At 49.3% G+C, this 23,812-nt stretch overlaps 1 protein-coding gene across 1 annotated transcript in view; it reads right to left on the reverse strand.

The window, feature by feature from the left end:
- Positions 1–2,530: 2,530 nt before the first annotated feature.
- Positions 2,531–23,812, reverse strand: part of LOC142570651 (uncharacterized) — a 51,909-nt gene continuing 30,627 nt past the window's right edge. The window contains exon 3 of the mRNA XM_075679011.1: positions 2,531–2,958. Within this exon, the coding sequence (XP_075535126.1) occupies positions 2,659–2,958 (300 nt within the window). The 3' untranslated portion in view covers positions 2,531–2,658. The remainder of the gene's footprint in view (positions 2,959–23,812) is intronic.

Genomic DNA, 23,812 nt, shown 5'->3' on the forward strand with positions numbered 1-23,812 from the left:
TGGGAAGGTTAAGACTGCCGCAAAAACGAATCCTTGGCAAAGTCGGAAGAGCGACGTCGTAAACGTGTGGAAAGTGATCGAAAACGTTACACGATCATGCAAGAAGTTTTCTCACACGGAAATAAACCCATGCTTCCGGCAGGGGCGAGTAGCGAGTGCATGAGCAATCGGCGACAGCCATCTTTTATTCCATTCGGACTGGGAAACCCTGCGGCTATTTAGAAAAAAAATACAGTTTTTTCGATATTTTATTGCATTTTTAACGCGTACACGTCACTTTGAGTTTTTGCGCTTTTGTGAAGTCGCGTGACAGGGAGGTGAAGTGGGTGCAGCCCGAAAATTTTTTACCAATAGCAGAGGGTTATTAGCAAAAAAGCGTCGCCTCAGAAATAACTATTTTTCTTTTTTTCGGTCTGATCATGCATAATCAGTGTGTACACGTCATATCAGATGGTGAGCTATCGCGGTTTTTGTGACGTCTTTTTACGAGCAGGCCATGTGGGGGTGGCCCGAAAATGTTCTGACCAATTGTGGAGAGCTGATTGCCGCATTGGAGGAGAAAAGTTTGGCATAGCTTTATGTAATAGCGCCCCTTCACAACAAATGTAAATATTCGTCTTTCACTTAGTGCTTCCTTTTTTTCTGAGTGCAGCCAAATACAGGAATGGAATTTGCTGCAACATCGCTCCTGTCACGTGACCTTCGCCATTTTACAGGAATTGTAAATATTCATCCTTTACTTTAACTGCTTCCATTTTCTAAGAGCAGCCACATAGTAGAACGGGCTTTGCCGTAACATCGCTCTTATCACCTCGCCTTCGACCTTTACAACAAATTGAAATATTCATGTTTCACTTTAAAGCCCTTTGATGACTTTTTAAAACATATTCCATGTATTCCACTCCTTGTGTAATGCCACCCCACGATGTCCTTAAGGAAATAGCACGATATGAAATGAAATGCGGTGCTAGAGAGGTGCGTCACCACCTTCCCGCAAGGAGATGGTAGTGTGGGGGCTATTCCAAACAGCCTGGAATATCGTCTCCATGAGATAATGCAAGAAACGTGGGATCTGCTGGCAGATCCCACGCCGTGTGGTAATCGATGTTATGTGAAGCAGTGTGCGGGAAGCCTACCAAGTTAACAAAACGACCATGAGAGCTACAAGACAACGGCGGCTCTTCCATGACGTAGATGGCACATATGTCATGATATTCATGCGATGAACAATAATTTATGTTGGACATACACCCTTGTCGGGCTATGCGAATTTTCGTGCATACCAAGTTAGTCAAACGAGCACGCGAGCACCAAGACTTTGGCGTCCAAACAGACAGACAGACAGACAGACAGACAGACAGACAGACAGACAGACAGACAGACAGACAGACAGACAGACAGACAGACAGACAGACAGACAGACAGACAGACAGACAGACAGACAGACAGACAGACAGACAGACAGACAGACAGACAGACAGACAGACAGACAGACAGACAGACAGACAGACAGACAGACAGACAGACAGACAGACAGACAGACAGACAGACAGACAGACAGACAGACAGACAGACAGACAGACAGACAGACAGACAGACAGACAGACAGACAGACAGACAGACAGACAGACAGACAGACAGACAGACAGACAGACAGACAGACAGACAGACAGACAGACAGACAGACAGACAGACAGACAGACAGACAGACAGACAGACAGACAGACAGACAGACAGACAGACAGACAGACAGACAGACAGACAGACAGACAGACAGACAGACAGACAGACAGACAGACAGACAGACAGACAGACAGACAGACAGACAGACAGACAGACAGACAGACAGACAGACAGACAGACAGACAGACAGACAGACAGACAGACAGACAGACAGACAGACAGACAGACAGACAGACAGACAGACAGACAGACAGACAGACAGACAGACAGACAGACAGACAGACAGACAGACAGACAGACAGACAGACAGACAGACAGACAGACAGACAGACAGACAGACAGACAGACAGACAGACAGACAGACAGACAGACAGACAGATAGATAGACAGATAGACAGATAGACAGATAGATAGATAGATAGATAGATACTGTCAAAGTGTCAAATCTTCGCCAAGAAATGCCCCGCATTTAAGAACTGAGCCCTGTGATTGCACGTAATACTCCAAATAAGGTTGTCACTGTGGAGAATTTCGGCCTTACTTTGCGTAATGTTTTTTTTTTCTACGAGAAAAATATAAGGTCTTTACAAGCACATACTTTCCACGCTAGCACAGAATAGGTAGCTTTCTCGGGCATTGAACAACTGCTTGAAGGACAGGTAGATATAATGGTATTTTCTGCAGCGTCCCGGTATTCCGTTTACCCATATAGTGGTGGTATCTGTTATATCATTTGTTAGGTAGATGCAAAGTTTAGAGTTTCGTAATAGTGAGGTATAATACTTAAGTAAAGAACCAATGTGCAAAACAGACAGGCAACACTCATTTCGTAAGAAATATCCCCGTAGTAAATGTGTTAGTTTATTTCTTTCGTGTTGAGCAGTGCGACGAAATATCGAAGTGCCATGTTCGAAGAGAGAACACACGGTTCTTTACTGCGTGGTTCTACCCTTCTGATGGGAGCACGCCCGATGCTCAGCGGAGGGCTGGCGCGTATAAGGCCACATAGCTAGTGTTCAGGACGTCTCTATTGTCCTCGTCAGGCATTGCCTCTCGGTCAATAGTCAGCGTGGCTGGAGGCGCAGGTGGTTCGGAGGGCGGGATCTTGGCCTTACCGTAAGCCGCGGGATTCAGAAAGTCGTAGTGCTTCAGGGTACGAACAGCCAGAGTGCTGGCAAAGAAGATGGCCAACAGAAAGGCCACCATGGCGCAAAGGCCAATGCAGAGCTGCGGCAGAGACCAGCTGGCATCGGGCCGGATGTCGCCGGGAACGGCCTGCACCTCGATCAAGCAGCGGATGAATGAACTGTTAGTTTCGCTAAGTTTGCAGGTTGAGTGACAGACTGAACACCACGGCTTAAGCTATCAGTGCAACGCGCGTACCAAGAAAACCACCGTGGTGAAGGCCTACGCATTAAGTTCAACTACGTTGAGGTTGCTTGACCCAGGGCTCTGTACTCGAGCGTATTGTCAATGCACCCACAATCAAATTGCGTGCGCCCCAGTCTGAAGTGATATTTGGTACTTTGTACTCACCACTGCAACAAAACAACCATTAAGCTAACGGGATCATATAAACTTTTATGGAGCGATAGAACATTCAAAGCGCATAGCAATGCTTTGTAAACACGGTGGATAAACCACATGCTAGAGCAGGGGGAAACCTGTGCCGCAAAGTTAGCCTGACTTAATTGGACATTCATTCTCACAGGTTTCATGCATCCGCTGAGCAGAAATCTGGTGAACTTGCGCGAAATTCTCACGTTTCCAACAATGCTCTAACCGAAATTCAAGCAAAAAGTTAAAACAGGTAAGAACGATTATTTTGCTCGAATTGGTATTCCACTGCAGCGTTACGACTTTTTTTCACTCTGGAGGGATACCTAAGGGAAGAAATGACGGTTTTACACTCAGGTTACGACCTCTTGAAATCATTTCCAGCCATGCACTGTCTGCATTTGTGGTTTGAACTATGCTACCTCATATGTAGGTACGCGTTCTCTTGTCATGACTTTAAAAGTAGCACAATTAGCACAAGTAGTAGTACTCTTATCACCGTACAGCACCAGGCGGCCAACTAGGTGTTCGGTTAATGCGGCATTTGCATTGCATCCAATGCACGGACTCGCTAGACTGTGATGCGCGCAAAGTACGTGCGACATGCAGCATATACAGGGTCTCCCTCGTAATTTGAGCGATTACTTTAAAATTGAAAGGCGCGTAGGAAGCGAACTGAACCTAATGGATACTTGCTAAATGCTTAGCTATTGTCCAGACTCCTCTTTACGTTGCCAGAAATGCTTATTTTGGCAAAAGGAAATCATTCATTGGTCAACACTGCTCTCATTTTTCGCATCTTAGTTTTCTGCATACCTCTTCAGTTACCTTTAGTAGCACCGCATTACGGCTGCTCATAAATTGAAGAACATGGCTAGCACGCACCAATTTCCAGTTTTCCCTGCCCTCTTCAACCTGTCTACATTTGTGCAACAGTGTATCGCAAAGAATCAGGAAGCAACATTGCGGGAAAAAGACATGCCAAGTGCGTAGAATGGCCTATTGATGTAGTTACATATACTTTTAGGAATGTGGCAATGTATACATCAGCCAGTCGCTGCATTAATGAGCACTTGAAAGAGTATGGACGTCTTAGTCGACCGCAACCAGCTCGCATCTACCTCTCCACTGAGATAATTGAGCATGTCGAACTATGCGGAATGACAGTTTATTATTGAAAAGGAGCCCCGATTCTGCGGCCCGAGAATTATCAGAACTTAATTTCTTTATATAAAGGCTATCGGATTCTATAAGTTTTGGTTCCATTGTCTGCACAACTCCGAACTACATTTTACAGAATTACTTCTTATCTTCCTTTCTTGAACATTCTACTGCCATTCTATCTTTGTGTACACCGTCATATTCTATGCCTTCTTAAGCAAGGATATGATGCAGTAAATACGTTGAAAGTAGCTCCATGCTCTATCTGCTTCTTGTGTCGTTCTGCCGGCAGTGAAGTATAATATGTATGCTTTTATTAGGTATTATGTCTTATCTGTTATGCGTTGTGTCAATACAAAGCGTTCGTTATTAATTAGGCTGGCTAAGTTGTGCTCGCCTGCCCTGTTGTGCCATTGCATTCAAATATTTTCTAGATTTAGGACATGAAAAGAGAACGCTGTGTTTGCATTTTTCCTGGTTATTGAAAGCTCAGAAAGGAGGTTCAGCGGAGCATTTTTGTTTTGTTGATCACATAGTGGAGCCCACCCAGTTGATGAATGTTGCCTTGTACTACTTCAAATAATAATCAAATAAATCAATACTTTTTAAAATTTCACCCTAGAAAGCCCAACGTATTGTTTTTGACATTGATACAATGATGTGGGGCTCCCACACCGCGGGACAACGGGCGCGAAGGTCGGTGCCATGAAAGACGATGAAGCGCGTAAGCTACACGCTCTTCTTCTCGTCCGCCATTAAAGAGAACCGCCTTTTTTCAAGACTCCGTCTTCAATATACGCTACATTATTCTGGCGGAGGTGCGGGGTACATGCTACCACTCCCAGATCGAACACTGTCTACAAGCCCAGTACGAAGTCCGGTCGAGCTGTCTCCTGTTCACGTACGGACAAGCCGTCGACTTCAAGGACTGCCACCTGAGCACGAGCCTCTACCCAATCGACTCAGAAGGACGAGTACATCAGTTCCGTCTTCTTCCTCAACCGCACCGACCGAAGTCGTCCTTAACCAGCCGCGAATCCTCACATCCTTCCATGGGGACACCTTCGAAAATGTTGAGGACTGGTGCGATCACTTTGGGTGTGTCGGAGAATTCAACAGCTGAACTCGAAAGTGCAAGCTACGCAGCGCCTACTTTGCCCTCAAGGACTCTGCGCGGACATGGTTTGAGAACTCTGAGGTGGCTCTAGCCACATGGGACGGATTCCGACGGCAGCTAATCAGCACATACGCCAGCCTCGTTCGCAAAGAGCGAACTGAATCAATTCAGGCGAGAGTACAGCGGCCGAACGAAAGCGTCGCAATGTTTGTCGAAGGCATATGCCGAATTTTCCGACGCGTGGATCCGTTCACGCTGGAAGAAAAGAAGCTCAGGAACTTGATGATGCCTGGTGTCAAGCAAGAGTTATTCAGCAAAAAGACGCGGAATATACTCCGCAGCATCATCGATCCTTCAAGTACGAAAACAGAAGCAAACACAACCCTACAAAAATTGTTGGCGAATATCCAGGAACGCAGGATGAACTCATACAGGAACTCCAGAAAACATACACGGGAATCCGGACCGAGAATCCGAAACCATACCCTCAATATACGGGACCTCTGAACGAGACCTTATCGGGGACCTCCAACGCTATCTTCAGAAACCTAGCGATGAAACCCTCCGAGTCTTTACACAGCAGCTGAACGAAGAAATAAGGACACCAGGGCGAACGTTCCTCGAGGAATGGACTACCGCTCACATAGTCCTTATACCCGAACCTGGAAAACCGCGTAGGCTCGATCAATTGCGACCGATCTCGCTCACCTTCTGCCTGGGCAAACGTTTTGAGCAAATCATATTCACTCGAATAGAACAGCACATGGAAGAACATGGACTACACCCCAATTGCATGCACGGATTCCGGAAAGGCATGCCAGCACAGGAAGTCTTCCTCCTCCTCAAGGAAGGAGTCTTCAACCCACAACCGTGCAGCAACAACAACATACTCCTAGCCCTCGACGTGGAAAAAGCCTTTGATTATATAGCACACGAAACCACCCTAGCTGGCCTCGCCGCCATAGGAGGCGGAAAGCGAGTATACTAGTATACCGTGGCTTTTCTCAGCCACCGCAAAGCCCGCATCGGCATAGCAGGCATACAGTCAGACATTTATGGTCTACCGCAAAAGGGTACTAATATCTCTTTTCCTCTTTAACATCGGATTTACAAAATTTGCCTTACAACTGGACAGCATACCCAAAATCGGATGTGCCTTCTATGCCGACGATATCATCCTATGGACAACCAAGTTCATACGGCAAAAGAGAAAACACATTACTCAAAGCTATCGAACAGATCCAGTCAAACCTAACAGCAGCCGGAGTGAGGTGTGCCCAACACGAATCGGAGTACCTTCAAGTCTGGCCAAAGCAGGCTAAGAAACATCGAGCCCTGCCAATACATCTCGAGATTCCAAGGCAACCTATCAAGTGCATCCCGACAACACGCTTACTAGGTATTTAAGTCCAGGAGAACAATGGAATAAAGGTAGCCTAAGAGAAATTAAATCACGTAATGAGAAGCATCGCATCACTCTTCGCCAGAGTAGTGCGCGGCAAAGATGCTTTCACAGAGCACGAAACCTTAAAACTGGTACAAGCCCTCGTCATAAGCGGTGTCACGTGCACACTCCTGCATCAAGTCAAGCGCAAAAGTGAGATCGAGTGCATGGACACTCTTATAAGAACGGCGGACAAAAGGGCCTTGCAGCTACCGTCAAGCACAAGCGCAAAGAAATTACTAACGCTAGGGTTATACAACACCTTTGAGGAGCTAGCAAGTGCCACGCTCATAGCGCAGAGGGAGCATCTCAACAAGACACAACAGGGAGGGCACCTTCTTCAACGGATAGGTTATCCGCTGACACCCCAGTACTGCAAAGAAGAAAGACAACTCCTGGGAAACCACGTTAGAGAGAACAATGTAGCAGACCCTATCCCCAAGAAAATGCACACCACCCACAGTCAAGAGAGGAGAGCAGTGCGTGCCCGCATGTTGCACAAACGCTGTTTCAGAGACCCAGATACATACTACAAGAAAGCTAGCCCGTATCCCTCGTCGCCACGTCGTGGGCCCAAATACGCAATAGCTGTCGTCAATCAGGGGAACTTGGTCGCCTCTGCCTCCATCGGTGCCCTATGCAGCACAGCAGCAGACGCAGCAGCTATCGCTTTCGCACCTCGCGACGCCGAGAGCAAGCGAAGGTCCCCCGCATCCTTACGGACTCACAAGCGGCGTGTCGTTTATACATGAACGGAACACTCCCTATACAACTATACAGGCCATTCGAATCCTGGGCCGTTCACTAGAATGGACCCATGATATCGTCTGGTGCCCCGGGCACGAAGGCCTGCGGGGCAACGAAGAGCCGTACTGCGCAGCTCGAGGTCTCACTAGCCGAGCGGCAGAGCACACCGTTCTTCAGTCCCCGAGAGACCGACGAGTGACCCACGAGTTATTAACCACAAGTCAACAAATACTGCAGGACGAACGTCTAGAAGGAACACAATACGCTCCCCCACACAAAGCTCTAAATAAACTCCAGTAAAGGGACTGGCGCTGCCTGCAAACGAAGACGTACCTACACTTGTCTCGTCTACATGCAATCTCCCCAGACAGGTATACGTCCCGGACATGTCCCTGGTGCAGCACCCACAGAGCGACACTCGTGTACATAACAGACGAATGCACCGGCCGTCCGGGCGACACAATTTTGACACGAGTCACACCACACACACTCACTACGTGGTCTTGGGGAGCGAGACTCTCCAAACTCGATCTGGGAAACCAACTGGCGATCCTCGACCAGGCTCGGTGAGCCGCGATCGCCAGTGGAGCCCTGTCAGAGCGAACCACCCTGGAATAAACCGCGCAACGATTTCTGCTGTAATAACGTTCCATCCTCCTCTTCCTCGGAGGCCTAATACGCAACCCACCAAAGACCGTTGCAGAGTTTCTCGTGGAAGCCATATCAATGGAAAAGGCACTGCAGCAGCGAACAAGGCAGTACAACCGGCACGTGTTGACCCTATCGCGTGACCATCTCGCTATATACCATTGGACAATAACCGACGCTTTGCGGGAGCTCCTTAGGCTTGTTGTTCGAGAACAGCTCCAACAGCTTCGGTTGGCTCCGACATCGTTACCGCGACTCGCTCTGGCTGAGGTCATCCGGGAGGAAATCAGGCAGGCGGTCCAAGTCACAGAGCGAAGAGAGACACCGGAGCACGAGGTAAGGCAGCCACAGCCTCGCATGTCGTATGCGGAAGCTACGCGAAGTTCCTTGTCCCCAATTTTTTACGATGTGAGCGATGTCCCCGGCCTTTCATGGTGCGCGCGCCGTTCAACAAGCAACTGGTGACTTGAGGCCTCGCCGCACGCCATTTATGGCTGATAGATGACCACCCCGCAAGAGCGACGTATGGCGAACTGCAGACCGGAGGCCCTTCTGTTTTCATTACGGTGAAGCCGATCACCACTATGGGGCGTGTCCTTATCGCCGAGATGGGCTCCGTGGATTTTCACTGAATGCGCCGCGACCGCGCAATGCTGAACGCCCCCTGGAGATTGAACGAGGCACTGGCATCCGAAAGGATGCCAGGACCTCGTTGGCCCCACGATTCCGTGACCCCCAGTCACCGTCACGTGCCCGAAACAGGTCTTCCAGCCCCCGCTTCACGCCGAGCGCAACAAGGCGTCGCTCACCCAGCCCCGACCCTCGGGAAAACTGAGTCCAGCGACCTGTGGAGGTGAAGTTGCTGACGTTGAGAACGCTGAAGATCCTCCACAACGCAATCGCGATATGACGTAATTGAGAATCAGAGAAAGTAGTGCAGTTGGGTATTAGTATCTTGCGATGTACCAGTTACCATAGATGACCACGAAGTCACGGCGTTAATCGACACGGGTGCGCACACGTCTGTTATGAGCCGGAATCTCACGCATATACTGAACAAAGTTTCGACGCAATGGACCGGCACTCCGATTCGTGCTGCAGGAGGGCACCTCATAAAGCCAATGGGCCTGTGCACGGCACGAGTCAACATTCGGGGCTTCACGTACATCGGCGACTTCATCATTCTTCCTGTGTTCAAAGAACCTTATACTCGGCATGAATTTCCTTCAGGCGAACGGTGCCATCATCGACCTGCAAGAGTCTAGAGTCAGCTTCGCTACTACGCAAGCCATAGCGAACAGTAATGACAACGACCGTGACATCGTGCTTCGCGTATCTGACAATCATTTCACGTTGCCACCTAAGAGCAGCATACTTATTCTCCTATGTGACATGGAGGGCGATGCCGAACGAATTGCTAAGGCAAACATCCCCCTGCTTCTTGAGCGCCACATTTGCTTCTTCACGTGCGAAACAAATGTTCAGTTGTTTTGGCAACAAACGTCAGCAACAAGTATCGGCATGTCGCGAGGAACGACAATTGTATTTCATCGCGAAAGCACTGATGTTGCTGACATTGCCACATTCGAAATCGCGTCGCCTCAGAAATCTGAGTTACCCAGCCTAAAAGAACGGATTCACGTTACCGCTGCTCTGCCAAACCATCAGAAAGACCGTCTACATAGTCTTGTGATTTCGGACGGTTTTTCAACATCATACAAAGTACGGCGCACGTCCATCACAGAGCACCGAATTATAACGGACGAGTCCGCACGTCCTGTTCATCAGCATCCTTGCAGAGTGTCTCCAGTGGAAAGGGAAGCGATCAAGCATCAGGTGAAAGAGATGCTCCAAGACGACGTGATCCAGCCATCCACAAGCCCGTGGACCTTGCCTGCATTGTTAGACAGAAAGGTAGACAAAACACTACGCTAACCTGTAGATTACAGAAAGTTGAACCGTGTAACGAAGTGCGACGTTTATCCATTCCCACGCATCGACGACGCAATGGATCGTCTACAACACGGCAAGTTTTTTTTTTACTTCGTTGGATCTTAAATCAGGGTGTTGGCAAATCGAAGTAGATCAACAGCATCGTTAAAAACAGCGTTTGTGACACCTGACAGGCTTTATGAGTTCAGAGTTCTCCCCTTCGGTCCCTGTTCCGCACCTGCCAGCTTTCAGCGGATGATGGATACCGTGGTTGCTGAACTCAAATCGCAAACCTGCGTCGTATACTTGGACGACATCGTCCTGTTCTAGAGCGCGTTTGACGAACATCTCGCACGGCTCAAAAGTGTCCTCGCTGCGATCCGTACTGCCAGCCTCACCATAAAGATTGGAAAAGTGCTACTTCCCGTCCCGAGAGCTCGAATTTCTTGGCAATGTCATTGGCCCTAAAGTAGTCTGACCAGACCCCGACAAGTTAGCTGCCATCGCCGAGTTTTCACCACCCACAGACATGAAGGCTATCCAGCGCTTCCTCGGTTTGTGCGCATACTAAACGCGCTTCGTCGAGGGATTCTCGAGAATTGCTGAGCTTCTGACACGGCTTACTCGCGACGATGCGCCTTTCATTTGGAAGGACGGGCAGCAGCAGTCGTTTAATAACTTGCGCAAGCGTTTGCAAGCGGCCCCAATATTTGTTCATTTCGACGAAGAGGCTCACATCATAATTGATACTGACGCCAGAAATGCGGGTGTCGGCGCCGTTCATGCACAGCGGCAAGCTGGTGCGCAACGCACCATTGCTTATGCAAGCCGCAGTCTCACCAAGGCTGAGAAAAACTACTCAACCACTGAATAAGAATGCTTAACGGTTGTGTGGGCAATTAGTAAATTCCGACCCTACTTGTAGGTAGAACCTTTAAGGCTTTCAGCAATTACGACGCCCTGTGTTGGATTGCTAACCTCAAGGATCCTTCAGACAGACTACCCCGTTCGAATCTGCGCTTACGAAAGTACGACGTTGCAGCTGTCTCAAGATCTTGAAGGAAACACAGCGCGCTGACTGTTTATCACGCGCGCCAGTACCTATGACGTCATCGGACCCCAACCACGACTTGCCATTTGTCGGCGTTATCGACGCCATAGATATGGCTGAGCACCAGTGAGCAAACCCTCAGCTGCTGCCGCTGATTGAGCACTTTCCAAGGAGTGGACGGCGTTTTACCCCGCTCGCTCGTGCTCGGCTTATCACCGTACTATTTGCCCAACAACGTCCTTTACAGGAAAGCTACGGAAGCGATCCAAATACGTACCTCCTTGTCGTGCCGTCGGCGCTGCGCCAATACATTTTGCAAGCCTGCCATTATAAGCCATGCTCGGGACAACTGGGATTCGCTAAGACATTAGCAAGGATACAACAGAAGTATTACTGGTGCCGGCTTTTGTCTTCCTTGCAACGGTACGTGAAGACCTGCCGCGATTGTAAGTGCCGCAAGAAACCACAAGTTGAAGTGCTTTGCTTTCTCCACCCTGTGGACCCTCCTCAAGCACCGTTCCAACAAATAGCAATGGATCTACTTGGGCCATTTCCAGTAACCTCTTCGCGCAACAGATGGATAGTTGTCGATACCGACTACTTAACCCAGTACGCCGAAAGCGACGCTCTGCCGCAAGCAAACTCGCATGAACTGGCCGAGTTCCTTGTACGCCACATCGTCCTTCGACATGGTGCAGCGTCTGCTCTCATCACCGAGCGCGGTACAGCATTTACAGCCGAACTTATGCAGGGCCTTCTCCTGCTGATGGATTGCTCTCACCGCAAGAGCACTGTGCATCTCCCTCAAACCAAAGGATTAACGTGACGTCTGAACAGAACGCTGGCTGATATGCTCTCCATGTATGTCGACGTAGAGCACAAGACGTGGGACAAGATTTTACCTTATGTGACATTCGCGTATAACACTGCTGTACAGAAGACCACAATGTTTACGCCGTTCTAACTTGTATACGGGCGCCAGGTCACGTCCACACGACGCACCAGTCCCACCAGCGAAGACATCGAAGAGTTTGTACAAAGAGCCGAAGAAGCGCGCCAGCTTGCTCGGCATCGTATACGGAGCCAACAGCTTACCGACACCCTTCGATACAACCAGGGTCGACGCGACGTCTATTACAATACCAGCGCCTGCGTGTAGGTTTGGGGGCCCATCTGTCGCCGTGGACTTTTGGAAAAGTTGCTCCGCCGGTATTTTTGTCCCTACAAAACTGCACGCCGCCTCAGTGACGTGACCTACGACGTCGTCTGCAGTTCTGACTCCGGTTCGCTCCGTCCTCGTCCTCGTACTGAAGTTGTTCATGTAGTGCGCTTGAAACCATACTATGCGCGTACGTGAACACCGAGATACAACTGAGCAGGTCCATTTCTTGTCGATGGTCGCTTTTCCCACGGAGGGCAATCGATGCAATGATGAGGGGCTTCCGCACCGCGGGACGGCGCACGCAAAGGTCGGCGCCATGAAAGACGATGAAGCGTGTAAGCTGCACGCTCTTCCTCTGGCCCGTCATTAAAGAGAAGCGTCTATTTTCCAGACTTCGTCTTCAGTCTACGTTACAACATGTTGGACATTCATTTTATGCGGATGGAAAATAAAAAAAACACAGTTTATATTATCATTTTTCATACGAATGGAGAAGTTTTCCAAAAGCCGTAAGTTCAGCAAATTCAAAGGAAATTAATTGCAATAAGACAGGAAAATCAAACCCTCCAAGAAGGGCTGAATGTCGAAATGCTCTTTTTGCACCCTTACTATCTCTAATAATTTCCAGAGTAGTGCTAAAATAGAATTCGTTAGCAGAACACCTTCAGTGCACACTCTCAAAACAATTGCGCCCTTTCTGTGTGTATATTTGCTGCACAACAATAATTGTCATCTGTTTTGTTTGCATTTCCTTTCTTGAAAACGCTGCACTCGCAACTTTTCTGTCGAGAATGCTTTCTCATGCTGATAACGCGCATGCCGTTCGCGACTCGGAAGTACTGGGCTCACAGCTTTAATGAAAGGAATTGCGGAAAGAAAGATGACGATTATTGCTGTGTGGCAAATATACACCCGAAAGGGCGCAACTGTTTTTAGAGCGCACCCTTTCGATAATTTGAGGGTGCTAAGAGGGTGTATTTTGCGAAACAGGCACCTTCGAGAGGTTAGGTGGTTTTGACATTTCAACATTGTAAGAAAGCAGGGAGCCATAACGTGCATATTCGCCAGCGGTTTCAGCGATGTCATTTTTCGAACTCGTCATAAGATTACTTTAGACTATGGATGTTAGCCTGTTGCTCCAAGTAGTTGACATTTCCAGCGGTGAAGTTGAAAGGCGTAGTTTTTTTTGCGTTTGATTCCCGCATTTCCTTTTGCTTTTCACCATATGCTTCATATAAGTTGTTTCAGCTCGGTGTTGTTTCATAGATCAGCTACGAATCGTCAGTGAATCACAGCGCTTCATTCAGTCATACTTTTTGTCTTCAGGTGAACGCTCTTTCTGGTATAGCATCGGGGCCGGCGCAATGTTATGCGCAGTACGTCTTGCATTGTTTCTCGCATTGCAGGTCCGTACACTGTGGACATCCAGCAGAGGATGCCCTAAAACAGGATCAAGCTATATTGCCGGAGGTCGCTCGTAGTCATCATGGCTTGAGTGTACTTGATGACTATGTCAGCATCGCGCCTCGGTCCAGCAGGATCGTTTTCGTCGGCACCGAAACAGCCGTAGACGCAGAAGGCGTCATCGCGGGCGATCAACGTGTAGTCCTAGACCGTACAATTTGGGGCGCAAGAAGGATCACTCGACTCCACGAAGGAAAACTGAAAGAGATTCTCGCAAGCTTCTGCCAGCAGTTCAAGCACATAAATAAGGGCACGACAATCACATACATCGAGGAAATTGTGGAGGCTTGGAATGCGTTTGTCCTCTCGGATTCTGCCGTATCTACCTTCACGACCATATTACTGAATTCAGATTTAGACACAAATCCAAGTCTCTTCTTCAGTAAGCAGCACGAGGTCCGAAGCCTTCTCCGAGGATACTAAGACTGCTTTTCGACGTCACGGAGGATTCGACAAATACCAGTTGTAAAGCATCGCGTAATAACCGAAGTGTGCGCTCAATCACTCCGACAGATACCTTACCGAGTTTCGACGCGAGGACGTGAAGCTACAAGGTGAAATGTCGACAAAATGCTGCGCGACGACATTCAGCTGTCGAAAACCCCGTAGTGATGGCGAAGAAAAATTACGGAGCCCTATATTTCTGCGTCGATTATCGTCGACTGAACAACATCAGAAGAAGTACTTACGCGCACTCCCACGGATAGAAGACACATTGGATCGGCTCTGCAACGCTAAATACTTCGCGTCAATGGATCTCACCGCTGGCTACTGGCAAATAGAAGTCGACGAGAAGGATCGCGAAGAAACCGCCTTCATCTTGCCAGATGGACTCTACGAGTTCAAGGTCATGCCACTCCGACTGTACCCGGCACCTGCAACGTTCCAGCATGTGATAGATAGGGTATTTTCATGATTGAAGTCTCAGACCTGTCTTGTTTACTCGAATGACGTCGTCGTCATCGCGGGAAATTTCGGCGATCACCTAAGCCAGCTTGCGACAGTACTAGAAGCCATGAAGTCATTAGGGCTCACTCTGAAGCTGGAAAAGTGCCGTTTCGCGTACGATGAGCTTGTGTTCCTAGAGCACGTCATAAGCAAATCTGGAGTCCGCCGCGGCTCACAGAAGACAGCTGCCATCGCAAAGTTCCAGCAGCTCACCGACAAGTATGCAGTGCGTAGATTCCTGGGCATGTGTTCCTACTACATGCGCTTTGTCAAGGACTTTTCACGCATATCTGAGCTGAGTTATATCGGCAGATATAACTAAATGTGATGTCGTGTTCAACTGGGAAACGCCGCAGACCGACGCATTTCGCGAACTCCAACAACGCAAGCAGTGGCCACCGGCAATTGCGTACATTGAAGAGGACGCCGATACAGAAATCCACATTGACGCCACTAGCCTAGGACTCGGTTCCGTCCTATTCCAGAGGAAAGACGGACTTGAACGGGTGATAGCTTACGCTAGCCGGTCACTGTCAAAAGCAGAAGACAATTATTCTAGGACCGAAAATAAATGCCAAGCCATCATTTGGGCTGCAGAAAAATTCTACCCTTACCTATCGGCAGGCCGTTCAAAGTCGTCAGTGACCATCACGCGTTAGGTTGGCTAGTGAATTTAAAGGAGCCTTCAGGAAGGATGGCGCGATGGACCCTCAGACAGCAAGAATATAAGATCTCTGCTAACTACAAGTCCGGACGAAAACACTATGATGCCGATTTATCACGTGCCTTATTCACCCGCCGCCGCAAGATGACGAGGATGACGACGCCTTCCTTGGAATAATAAGCGCTCAATACTTTGCTGAATAGCATCGAGCAGACCCGGAGCTAAAATACCCAGTCGAGTATTTGCAAGGAAACACCGACTTTCCACCCAGGGCATTTGAGGGAGGATTGTATTTGTTCTCGCTTCAGAACAACCTACTCGTAAAGAAGAACTACTCACCAGTCCGCGCCAACTGCTTTCTCGTTGTTCTATCGGCACTGCGTGCAGAAGTACTGCTTGCCCTACGTGACGATCCTACCGCTGGCCACCTCAGGTTCTCCTGGATGCTATCGAGGATGCAGGAACGGTATTACTGACCGCACCTGACCACCGACTTCGCCCGTTACGTAAAGACATGCCGAGACTGTCAGCGACGCTATACATACCAAGGCCAGCGGGATTACTACAGCGGATCGAGCCTCCTTACCGAACATTTCAGCAGATCGGGGTGGATTTGTTTTGACCCTTCCGACGCCAACATCCGGAAATAAGAAGATCGCTGTGGCGACGGACTACTAAGCTGCTTCGCTAAAACGAAAGCTCTATTGAAAGGCAGCGCATCTGAAGTGGCAAAATTCTTCGTCGCGAACATACTCCTGCGACTTGGTGCCAGAAAAGTCATCACCAACAGAGGAACGGCCTTTACTGCGGAGCTCACCCAAGCCACTCTGCAATACAGCCAGACAAGCCACAAGGGGACAACTGCCTACTATCTGCAGAGAGATGGTCCTACGGAGCGCCTGATAAGACTGTCGCCGATATGCTAGCAATGCACGTCGACGTCGAACACAAGACGTGAAATGCTGTCGTGCGGTACGTATCCTTCGCTTACAACATGATCGGTGCAAGAAACAAGAGATCGCGCCATTCAAGCTGGTTGACGACAGGCACGCGAAGACGGCTCTCGACGCCATGCTGCCGCACATCAACGACATAGAGAACCTTGACGTCGCCGCCTATCTCCAGCGTACCGATGAAGCCCGACAGCTCGCCCGCCTGGGGATCAAGAACCAGCAGAGGACCGACAGCCGACAACACATCCTTCAACGACGCTACGTCGAGTACCAGCCCGGCCACCGTGTTTGGGTTAGGACACCAACACGTCAATGAATACTTAGCAAGAAGCTTTTACGGTGCTAATTTGGACCCTACAAGCTCATCCGGTGCATTGGCGCACTGGACTTTCAGGTCGTGCCAGACGGCACTTCGCTATCACATCGGCGTCGTTCACGACCTGGAATCGTCCACGTTGTGCGACTTAAGCCGTTCTGCCAGCGCTAACGAACTTTGGGACTCTGCATATCAGAACTTTGGACATTCTTCTTTGGACTGTGTAACCTTGGACGTTGTTTCTTTGTTGTTTGGCTACTTTTCTTTAATATGTGTGCTGTTTGTTTTGCGCTCTCCTGTTATGTTTGCAGCATCGTAGCGAAGCTTTTCAAGGGGCATATTCAAGTGGCATACTCAAGGGACATGCGGGGGCATATTCAAGTGCACTTGTTTCTCATATTCGGGTGACCGATTTTCACCGCCGAGCGTATGTTATCGCCTAGCGCGGCACGTCCCCGCATGTATCGGAAGTGTCTCGAATGATATCGACGGTTCTATCTGCTGTTTGTTGTCACCGAGCTTGTGTAATCTGATACAATGTGCGACGCGAATTATTCAGAACTTTCTGGAATGCACGCGGGTACCAGCCAATACGCTGGGAACATCGATGACTCATGTGTAAACGACGACGCGCTTGACGAGCTGATCAGTTTTTTTTTTCGAAGATCGGCCGACTGTGTTCGCCGCCATCGTTGTTCTTTCCGTGTAACTAGCTTTTGGGGGCAAAGGCTCGCTCAACAAAGCGCTAATTTCGTCATTCACAGTTTTGCATCCTTCTTCACCGTCACTTCCACGTGACAATGTAGAGAAGAGACAAACCCGGCATGTATTATTATAGAGTAATCTTAAATAGCGGTCTTCTTCCACGCACGTGACTATCCGTGACAGGACACAACCTTGAGAAGTAACTACAAGTACTATATATTTCATACGCAAAGGTGTACCTGGCCCCGTGGTCAGTAAATATGACGTAATATTGTGAGAATCTCCCGCCATAACATGCTAACGGACGACGACACAGACAGTGCAATTCTTGTGTCGTGCCTTTTGCCTCAAGGTATCCACATCCATGTTTGCATCTTAATACTTAAGCACATCTACATTTACAGCTGCTAGGGTAGCCCATGAGTGCGGATACCAAAGTCGCTAAGGAAATAATTGAGGCCACCTTAACGAAACCGATAGGTGAAAATCAAAAGCAGTCCATGACGGCGCCTCTCGTCAACGCTGTGCGATGTTTCGACGCTAAGAATGTGTGCCAACTAAAGAAAAGTGGCAGCGGAGTGCTTCCGGCGATTATCGTAGCACCTTTGCTGAGTAGCATAAAAACTATACAAAATAAGCCGTGACTGCCTTTCGGGTAGCGTCTGGTAGCGCCTCGTCGAAGCGAAACGCTCTTAGGATGATTAGTCAATATTTTAAGGTCAATTTAAGCGGTTTTACGGTCAATACGCCACGCCGTAGCACTCACGTGAACTAAAACCTCATGTCCAGAAATGCTTGATACGTGGAGGGGAGCTTGCGAGGTAGCACATGGCTGGGTGATGGTAGCTCAATGCCATGTCGCTGTGTCTTCTAACACTAAAGCCTTGCGGGCCAAACCGCTGTGCGCTGTCTCTAATGCATACACGGACAGGATGGCAGTTTGCGTGAAGTCATGGATGCCGTATGTGACATACTGCTTGGCCATTGGGAAAGCCCAGTTGAGGTTGCAGGTGCCAAGGAGCTGCAGCCTGTCACAAAAATATAAGGCTTTTTCTTCATCCGGAGCTTTTCAGCTTGACCGCATCTGCATAAAGCGAGCCTTATAGGCACTTCACAGGTTTTCGAATGTAGAGAGCAGCGCCGCTGTCCCGCTAGACAAGGTTGGAGAGGCATGCCCTTTCAAAAAGTTCCAAGCCTGAACTGCACCTGAGAGACGCCCTTCTGCTATGGAGCACTTCTCGGCCTCTGTCTACGCGTATCGAATAGCGACAGACTTGATGATATATACTCAGGTTACGGGTTCCTCTTGAAAACCATAGAAATCAGGAAGAGTCGCCGCCGCTTGCGGTGAAAGCGCGGTTCGTCCGACGACTGAAGCAAACGCGTCAGACAATCGGGGCAGCGCATCTGACTCCCCCTGGCTAACCCCGCACGTCGTAAATTCTCGTAGGTCCAGCTAGTACATCTGCTCTCTTTAAGCCTAATGGACCAAGAATGGGAGAACATCGAATTCGAAAATAGCGCCCGCTTGTAACTAATACTTTGCTGTCGAAGCAACTTGACGGAAATCTGAGTAAAATACATGCATCTGTTTGGAACAATAGCGAGAAACAGGGCAGGACGACGGCTTGATTTATGCGAAGCAGGCGGCCGTCACCTACAAAACGCCGGTATAAAAGGTAATACGAAATGAACAGTCTTTTGAATGTTCCGGTAGCCCTGTGGTCCTATTCATTTTCCAGAGGCAGCGCGCACAAGTTCGCCACATAGAGAAAGGAGACGTTGGAGAGGGGTAGCTGGAAGAGGCTAAGTCGACGCTATGCTCCATCCTAGTTATTTAATGCGCATCCACTTTTACAGTATTTCACGCACTTTCCGGGGCTATCCATTCATGTGTGTTTGTACCTGACATTTCTTCCACGTGCATGGGTATCTGGGTAGTCCGTCTTCGAATGGGCGCGAATCGAGCTGCTGTGCAGAGGGAAAAAATCAAAACCAACTTGGATCGCTGAATATGCGGCGATGAGCCAACATGGGTCACTCTATATGCTGGACTAGGCAGGCATTCTTTTCTCTTCACTCGTTGTGTGCTACTGGGCCAGTGCTGGTTTTCAATGAACCTTTTTGATGTGAACTTGGGTGCCTGGGTACCTGCCATTAGGTATGTGCCACTGAAAATGTCCCACGCTACAACGACGAAAACGATTCTTTAAATTTCTTCTATGCTGGGTAGAATCGAATCCACGTCAGATGTGTTCGTGAATGACAGCAACCTGACGCTTTATCGAGCTGCGCCACAAGTGTACTGGGTGTGTCAATGAACGCCAATCACACCAACGCTTTAGCGAACTGCGCCGCGATTTAGATGGGCATGCGCCACTCTTGATGAATTTCGCGTCATCTTGGGTAACTTGATTTGTGCCACTGAGTGTGCGCCCATCTGGGTAACAATTCTCAGTGTTCGCAGGTACCGGTGCGCGCCGCTTCTCGCCTCGGAATACCAGGTGCGCACTTCTGCGCAGTACCACTAGATGGCGCAGTGAATCGAGAAAGTAGCGGGATCGAGGAAACCGGTTGATGCGTGAGGCGTTTCTCAGCGTTCATGCCCACTGGAGCGCAATGCATTTCGAAGGGCACACGAAGGCTTCGCGGCGGTGGCGTTTGACGGTGGCGAGCGTTAGGAAAGCGCGATAGAGGAGTCACACGGCAATAAGCGCCTCATTCATTACTCTTTTCGACGTGCTAATAAGAGAGAGAGAGAGAGAGAGTAAAACTTTATTCTATGGAAATAAAATAAGGCACGATGGTTGGAGCCCCTATTCCAGGGCCCCACTGGCACGAGCGGCTCGCTGGGCTTGGTCCAGGAGAGCCAACTGGCTCTCCCGACCCTCGTCCGCAAGCCATGCCTCCCACTGCCTATTCCTCATTAGTGGATGTTGGTGTAATATGGGACTGTCTATGTGCGGAGGCCTCCTGGGGCACTCCCATGTGATGTGTTTTAGTGTGGGTGTGTCTGTGCACCACGGGCACTCGTCAGAGAACCTCGTGGGGTGTATTCTGTGTAGGTGGTGCAGGTTGGGGTATGTATTCGTCTGAATACGACGCCAGTCCCTCTCCTGTTCGCTGTTTAAATCGGAGTGAGGATGTCCAAAACGTCTCCGCTCCTGCCTTTGCTGTAGGAGGATGTCACGAGAATTCGGTGGAAGGACGTCGCTAGGCCATGCCGTTGCTCGGACGTTCAAACCTCGAGCAATACGGTCTGCCCTAGCGTTTTCTGCCAGTCGCTCGTGTGCCGGACACCAGATGATAGTGTGGTGCCCCTCTAGTTGAGTGCCTAAAATTTTGATAATTGATTTGGGTGCCGTTCCTTGTAAAAACAGGCGGCAAGCCGCTTGTGAGTCGGATAATATGACAGCCGAATTGGTTTGGCGCTCGGCGTCCTGAATGGCCAAGGCAATGGCTGCAGCCTCTGCCACGCATGCCGAGGCGGTTTTGAAGGATGCCGTTGTTACGTTGTTGTTGCATGTAGAGACTATGGTGAAAGTGTCTGAGCTGGCTCGACTGGCATCCGTATAATACACCCCCGGTCCCATGCCGAAACGTTTGTGAAGGGTCTTTGCCCTTGCTCTGCGTCGTCCGGGATGGTACTTGGAGTGCATGTTTTTGGGAATTGGGGCCACCGCGATGTGCGATCGAACATTGCGGTCTATCTGTGCCGTTTCCTCTCCGCAATACTGGGGTCTCAGGGGAAAGCCTAACCTCGCCAATACTTCCCTGCCCTGAGTTGAAGAACAAAGTCGTTCTTTCTGGGAATATAACGTCGCGACTGCGTACTCGTCAAAAGTATTGTGCAGGCCCAGTCCCTCGAATCTCTCTGTGCTAGTGCATTCGGGAAGACCAAGGGCGGCTTTGAAGGCTTTTCTTATTATTGCGTTTGCCTGTTTAATCTCTTGGTTTGTCAAGGCCTGATACGGAAGGGCGTATGTGAGTCGGCTAATTACGAATGCGTGAACCAGGCTGATGGTCTCTCCCTCAGTTAGGCCGTCTCTGCTTCTTGCCACTCTCCTTATCATTCTGGCCACGTTTCCTGTGACCGCCTTTAGTTTTTGTAGGGTGTGAGATGTTCCAGCATTCTGCTGTATCCACATCCCCAATATTTTGAGTGTCTCCACTTCACGAATTGGCACCCCGTCGAGAGTCAGAGTGAGCGGCACCCAGTCCTTCTTTCTTGCGTACTTCGCACGCACCCGAATGAATTCCGATTTTTCAGGTGCGCATGCCATGTACGCCGCCCTCGCGTATTCCACGACTGCGTCTATGGCCTTTTGAAGGGTTTCTTGCTTGTCCCCGTAGGACCCCTTGTGAGCCCTGAACGTGATATCATCGGCATATATCGCACAACCGAGATTCGGGTGTTTATCTAGCTCCAGGGCTAGCTTTCTCATCCCTACATTGAATAGCAGTGGAGAGAGTATAGCTCCCTGAGGGGTACCTCTGTCGGGACAGTTGAAGGTGTCGGACCTCGTGGAGCCTAATCCGATTGTGGCCGTGCGGTGGCTGAGGAACGAGCGCACGTAGTTATAAATTCGCGTTCCGCAGTTCACCGCTTCCAGTCCCTCCAGAATAGCGTGGTGGGAGATGCTGTCGAAGGCCTTTTTGATGTCCAATGCCAGTACAAATTTATCTTCCGACCCTCTGTTGGGGTGCAGGACCTCGTGCTTTAGTAGTAGAAAAACGTCCTGCGCTGACACGTGGGGTCGGAAACCGAACATGTTGGAGGGGGACATGTTGTTTAGCTCTATGTGGTTCGAGAGCCGGACCTGCACAACCTTTTCAAAGAGTTTCCCCGCGCACGACGTTAGGGAGATGGGTCGAAGGTTGTTGATGTTACGAGGCTTACCTGGTTTTGGAATAAGAATAATTTTTGCTTCCTTCCATTCTTTTGGAAGGACGCCGTCCTCTGTCCAGACCGTCTCGTTAAAGAATTTGGTCAAGCTCTTTAGCGTGTCGTCACTTAGATTGCGAATCATTGCGTTCGTGACCTGATCTACCCCTGGGGTCGTGTTTTTCTTGAAGGAGTGTGCCGCTGCGTAAACCTCTTCAAAGGTTATGGGGGCGTCCAGTTCCGGTTGGTCCTGACCTTCGTAAACGGGTTTGGTGGATTGCCCGGTTGGTACAGTTCCTACGTATATCTCTTTAATTTTGTCTATCATGTCAGCTTCCCGACCTTCAAACTCGTTTTCAAGCAGCTTAAGTGTGCGATTCGCGACTGTTTTTGTTCCTCCCGGGTCAATCATACTTCGAAGGATGCGCCATGTTTTCTTTGTAGTCAACGTGCCCCGAAGCGAGTCGCTGAACTGACGCCAATTGCTGTCGCTTAACTTTTGTGCGTATTCGTTAGCTTCCTGCGCTAGCTGAGCTATCCGTATCCTGAGTTTACGATTAAGCTTCTGCCTTTTCCACCTTTTTGTGAGGCCTCTCCGGGCTTCCCAGAGATGCAACAGGTGACGGTCCACGGCTGGAGCCTCCGTTGTCGTTTCAATTGTTTTGGTGACCCTAGAGTGAATAACTCGGATCTGCTCGGCCCATTCTCCTACGTCTGTTATGCTGCCGATTGTTTTCTGTTTTTCACGAAATTTGGTCCAGTCGGATAGCCTTGCCTTGCCAATAGCTCTTCGAATCCTGGCTGCATTAACCGATATGCTTAAGATATAGTGATCACTTCCTAGGTTTTCACCGAGGTTTGTCCATCGCGTCTCACTTTCGTTGTTGGTGAACGTGAGGTCGGGGGAAGTGTCCTGGGACACGCTGTTCCCGATTCGCGTTGGGAGATCCGGTTGAGTTAGCTGGAAAAGTCCGTAGCGCTCTACAACGTCTGCTAACAATATGCCCTTGGGATTGACTCTACTGTAGCCCCAGTTTGAGTGTTGAGCGTTAAAGTCGCCTAACAATATAAATTTGTCCCTACCTTGAGCGAGTCGCACCGCGGTGGCCACCACGTTTTCAAAATCCGCCTGTTTTTCTCTGGGAGAACTATAAACGTTGACAATAATTGTTTTAGGTTTGCCCCTTTTCTGCGGCCAAATTGTGATTATCTGGTGCTGAATAGGTTCCCGGAAAAAATAATTTACGCTAATCGCGACATCCTTCTTGGCAAAGGTGGCTACTTGAGGGTAGTCAGGGTGAGCATAAAGCTCGTACCCTTTGAGTTTTTGATTTTGTTTCCCTATTTCCTGAATACAGATAACGTCGGGAGGGAT

Source organism: Dermacentor variabilis, chromosome 2 (assembly GCF_050947875.1).
Source record: "Dermacentor variabilis isolate Ectoservices chromosome 2, ASM5094787v1, whole genome shotgun sequence".
Taxonomy (NCBI): domain Eukaryota; kingdom Metazoa; phylum Arthropoda; class Arachnida; order Ixodida; family Ixodidae; genus Dermacentor; species Dermacentor variabilis.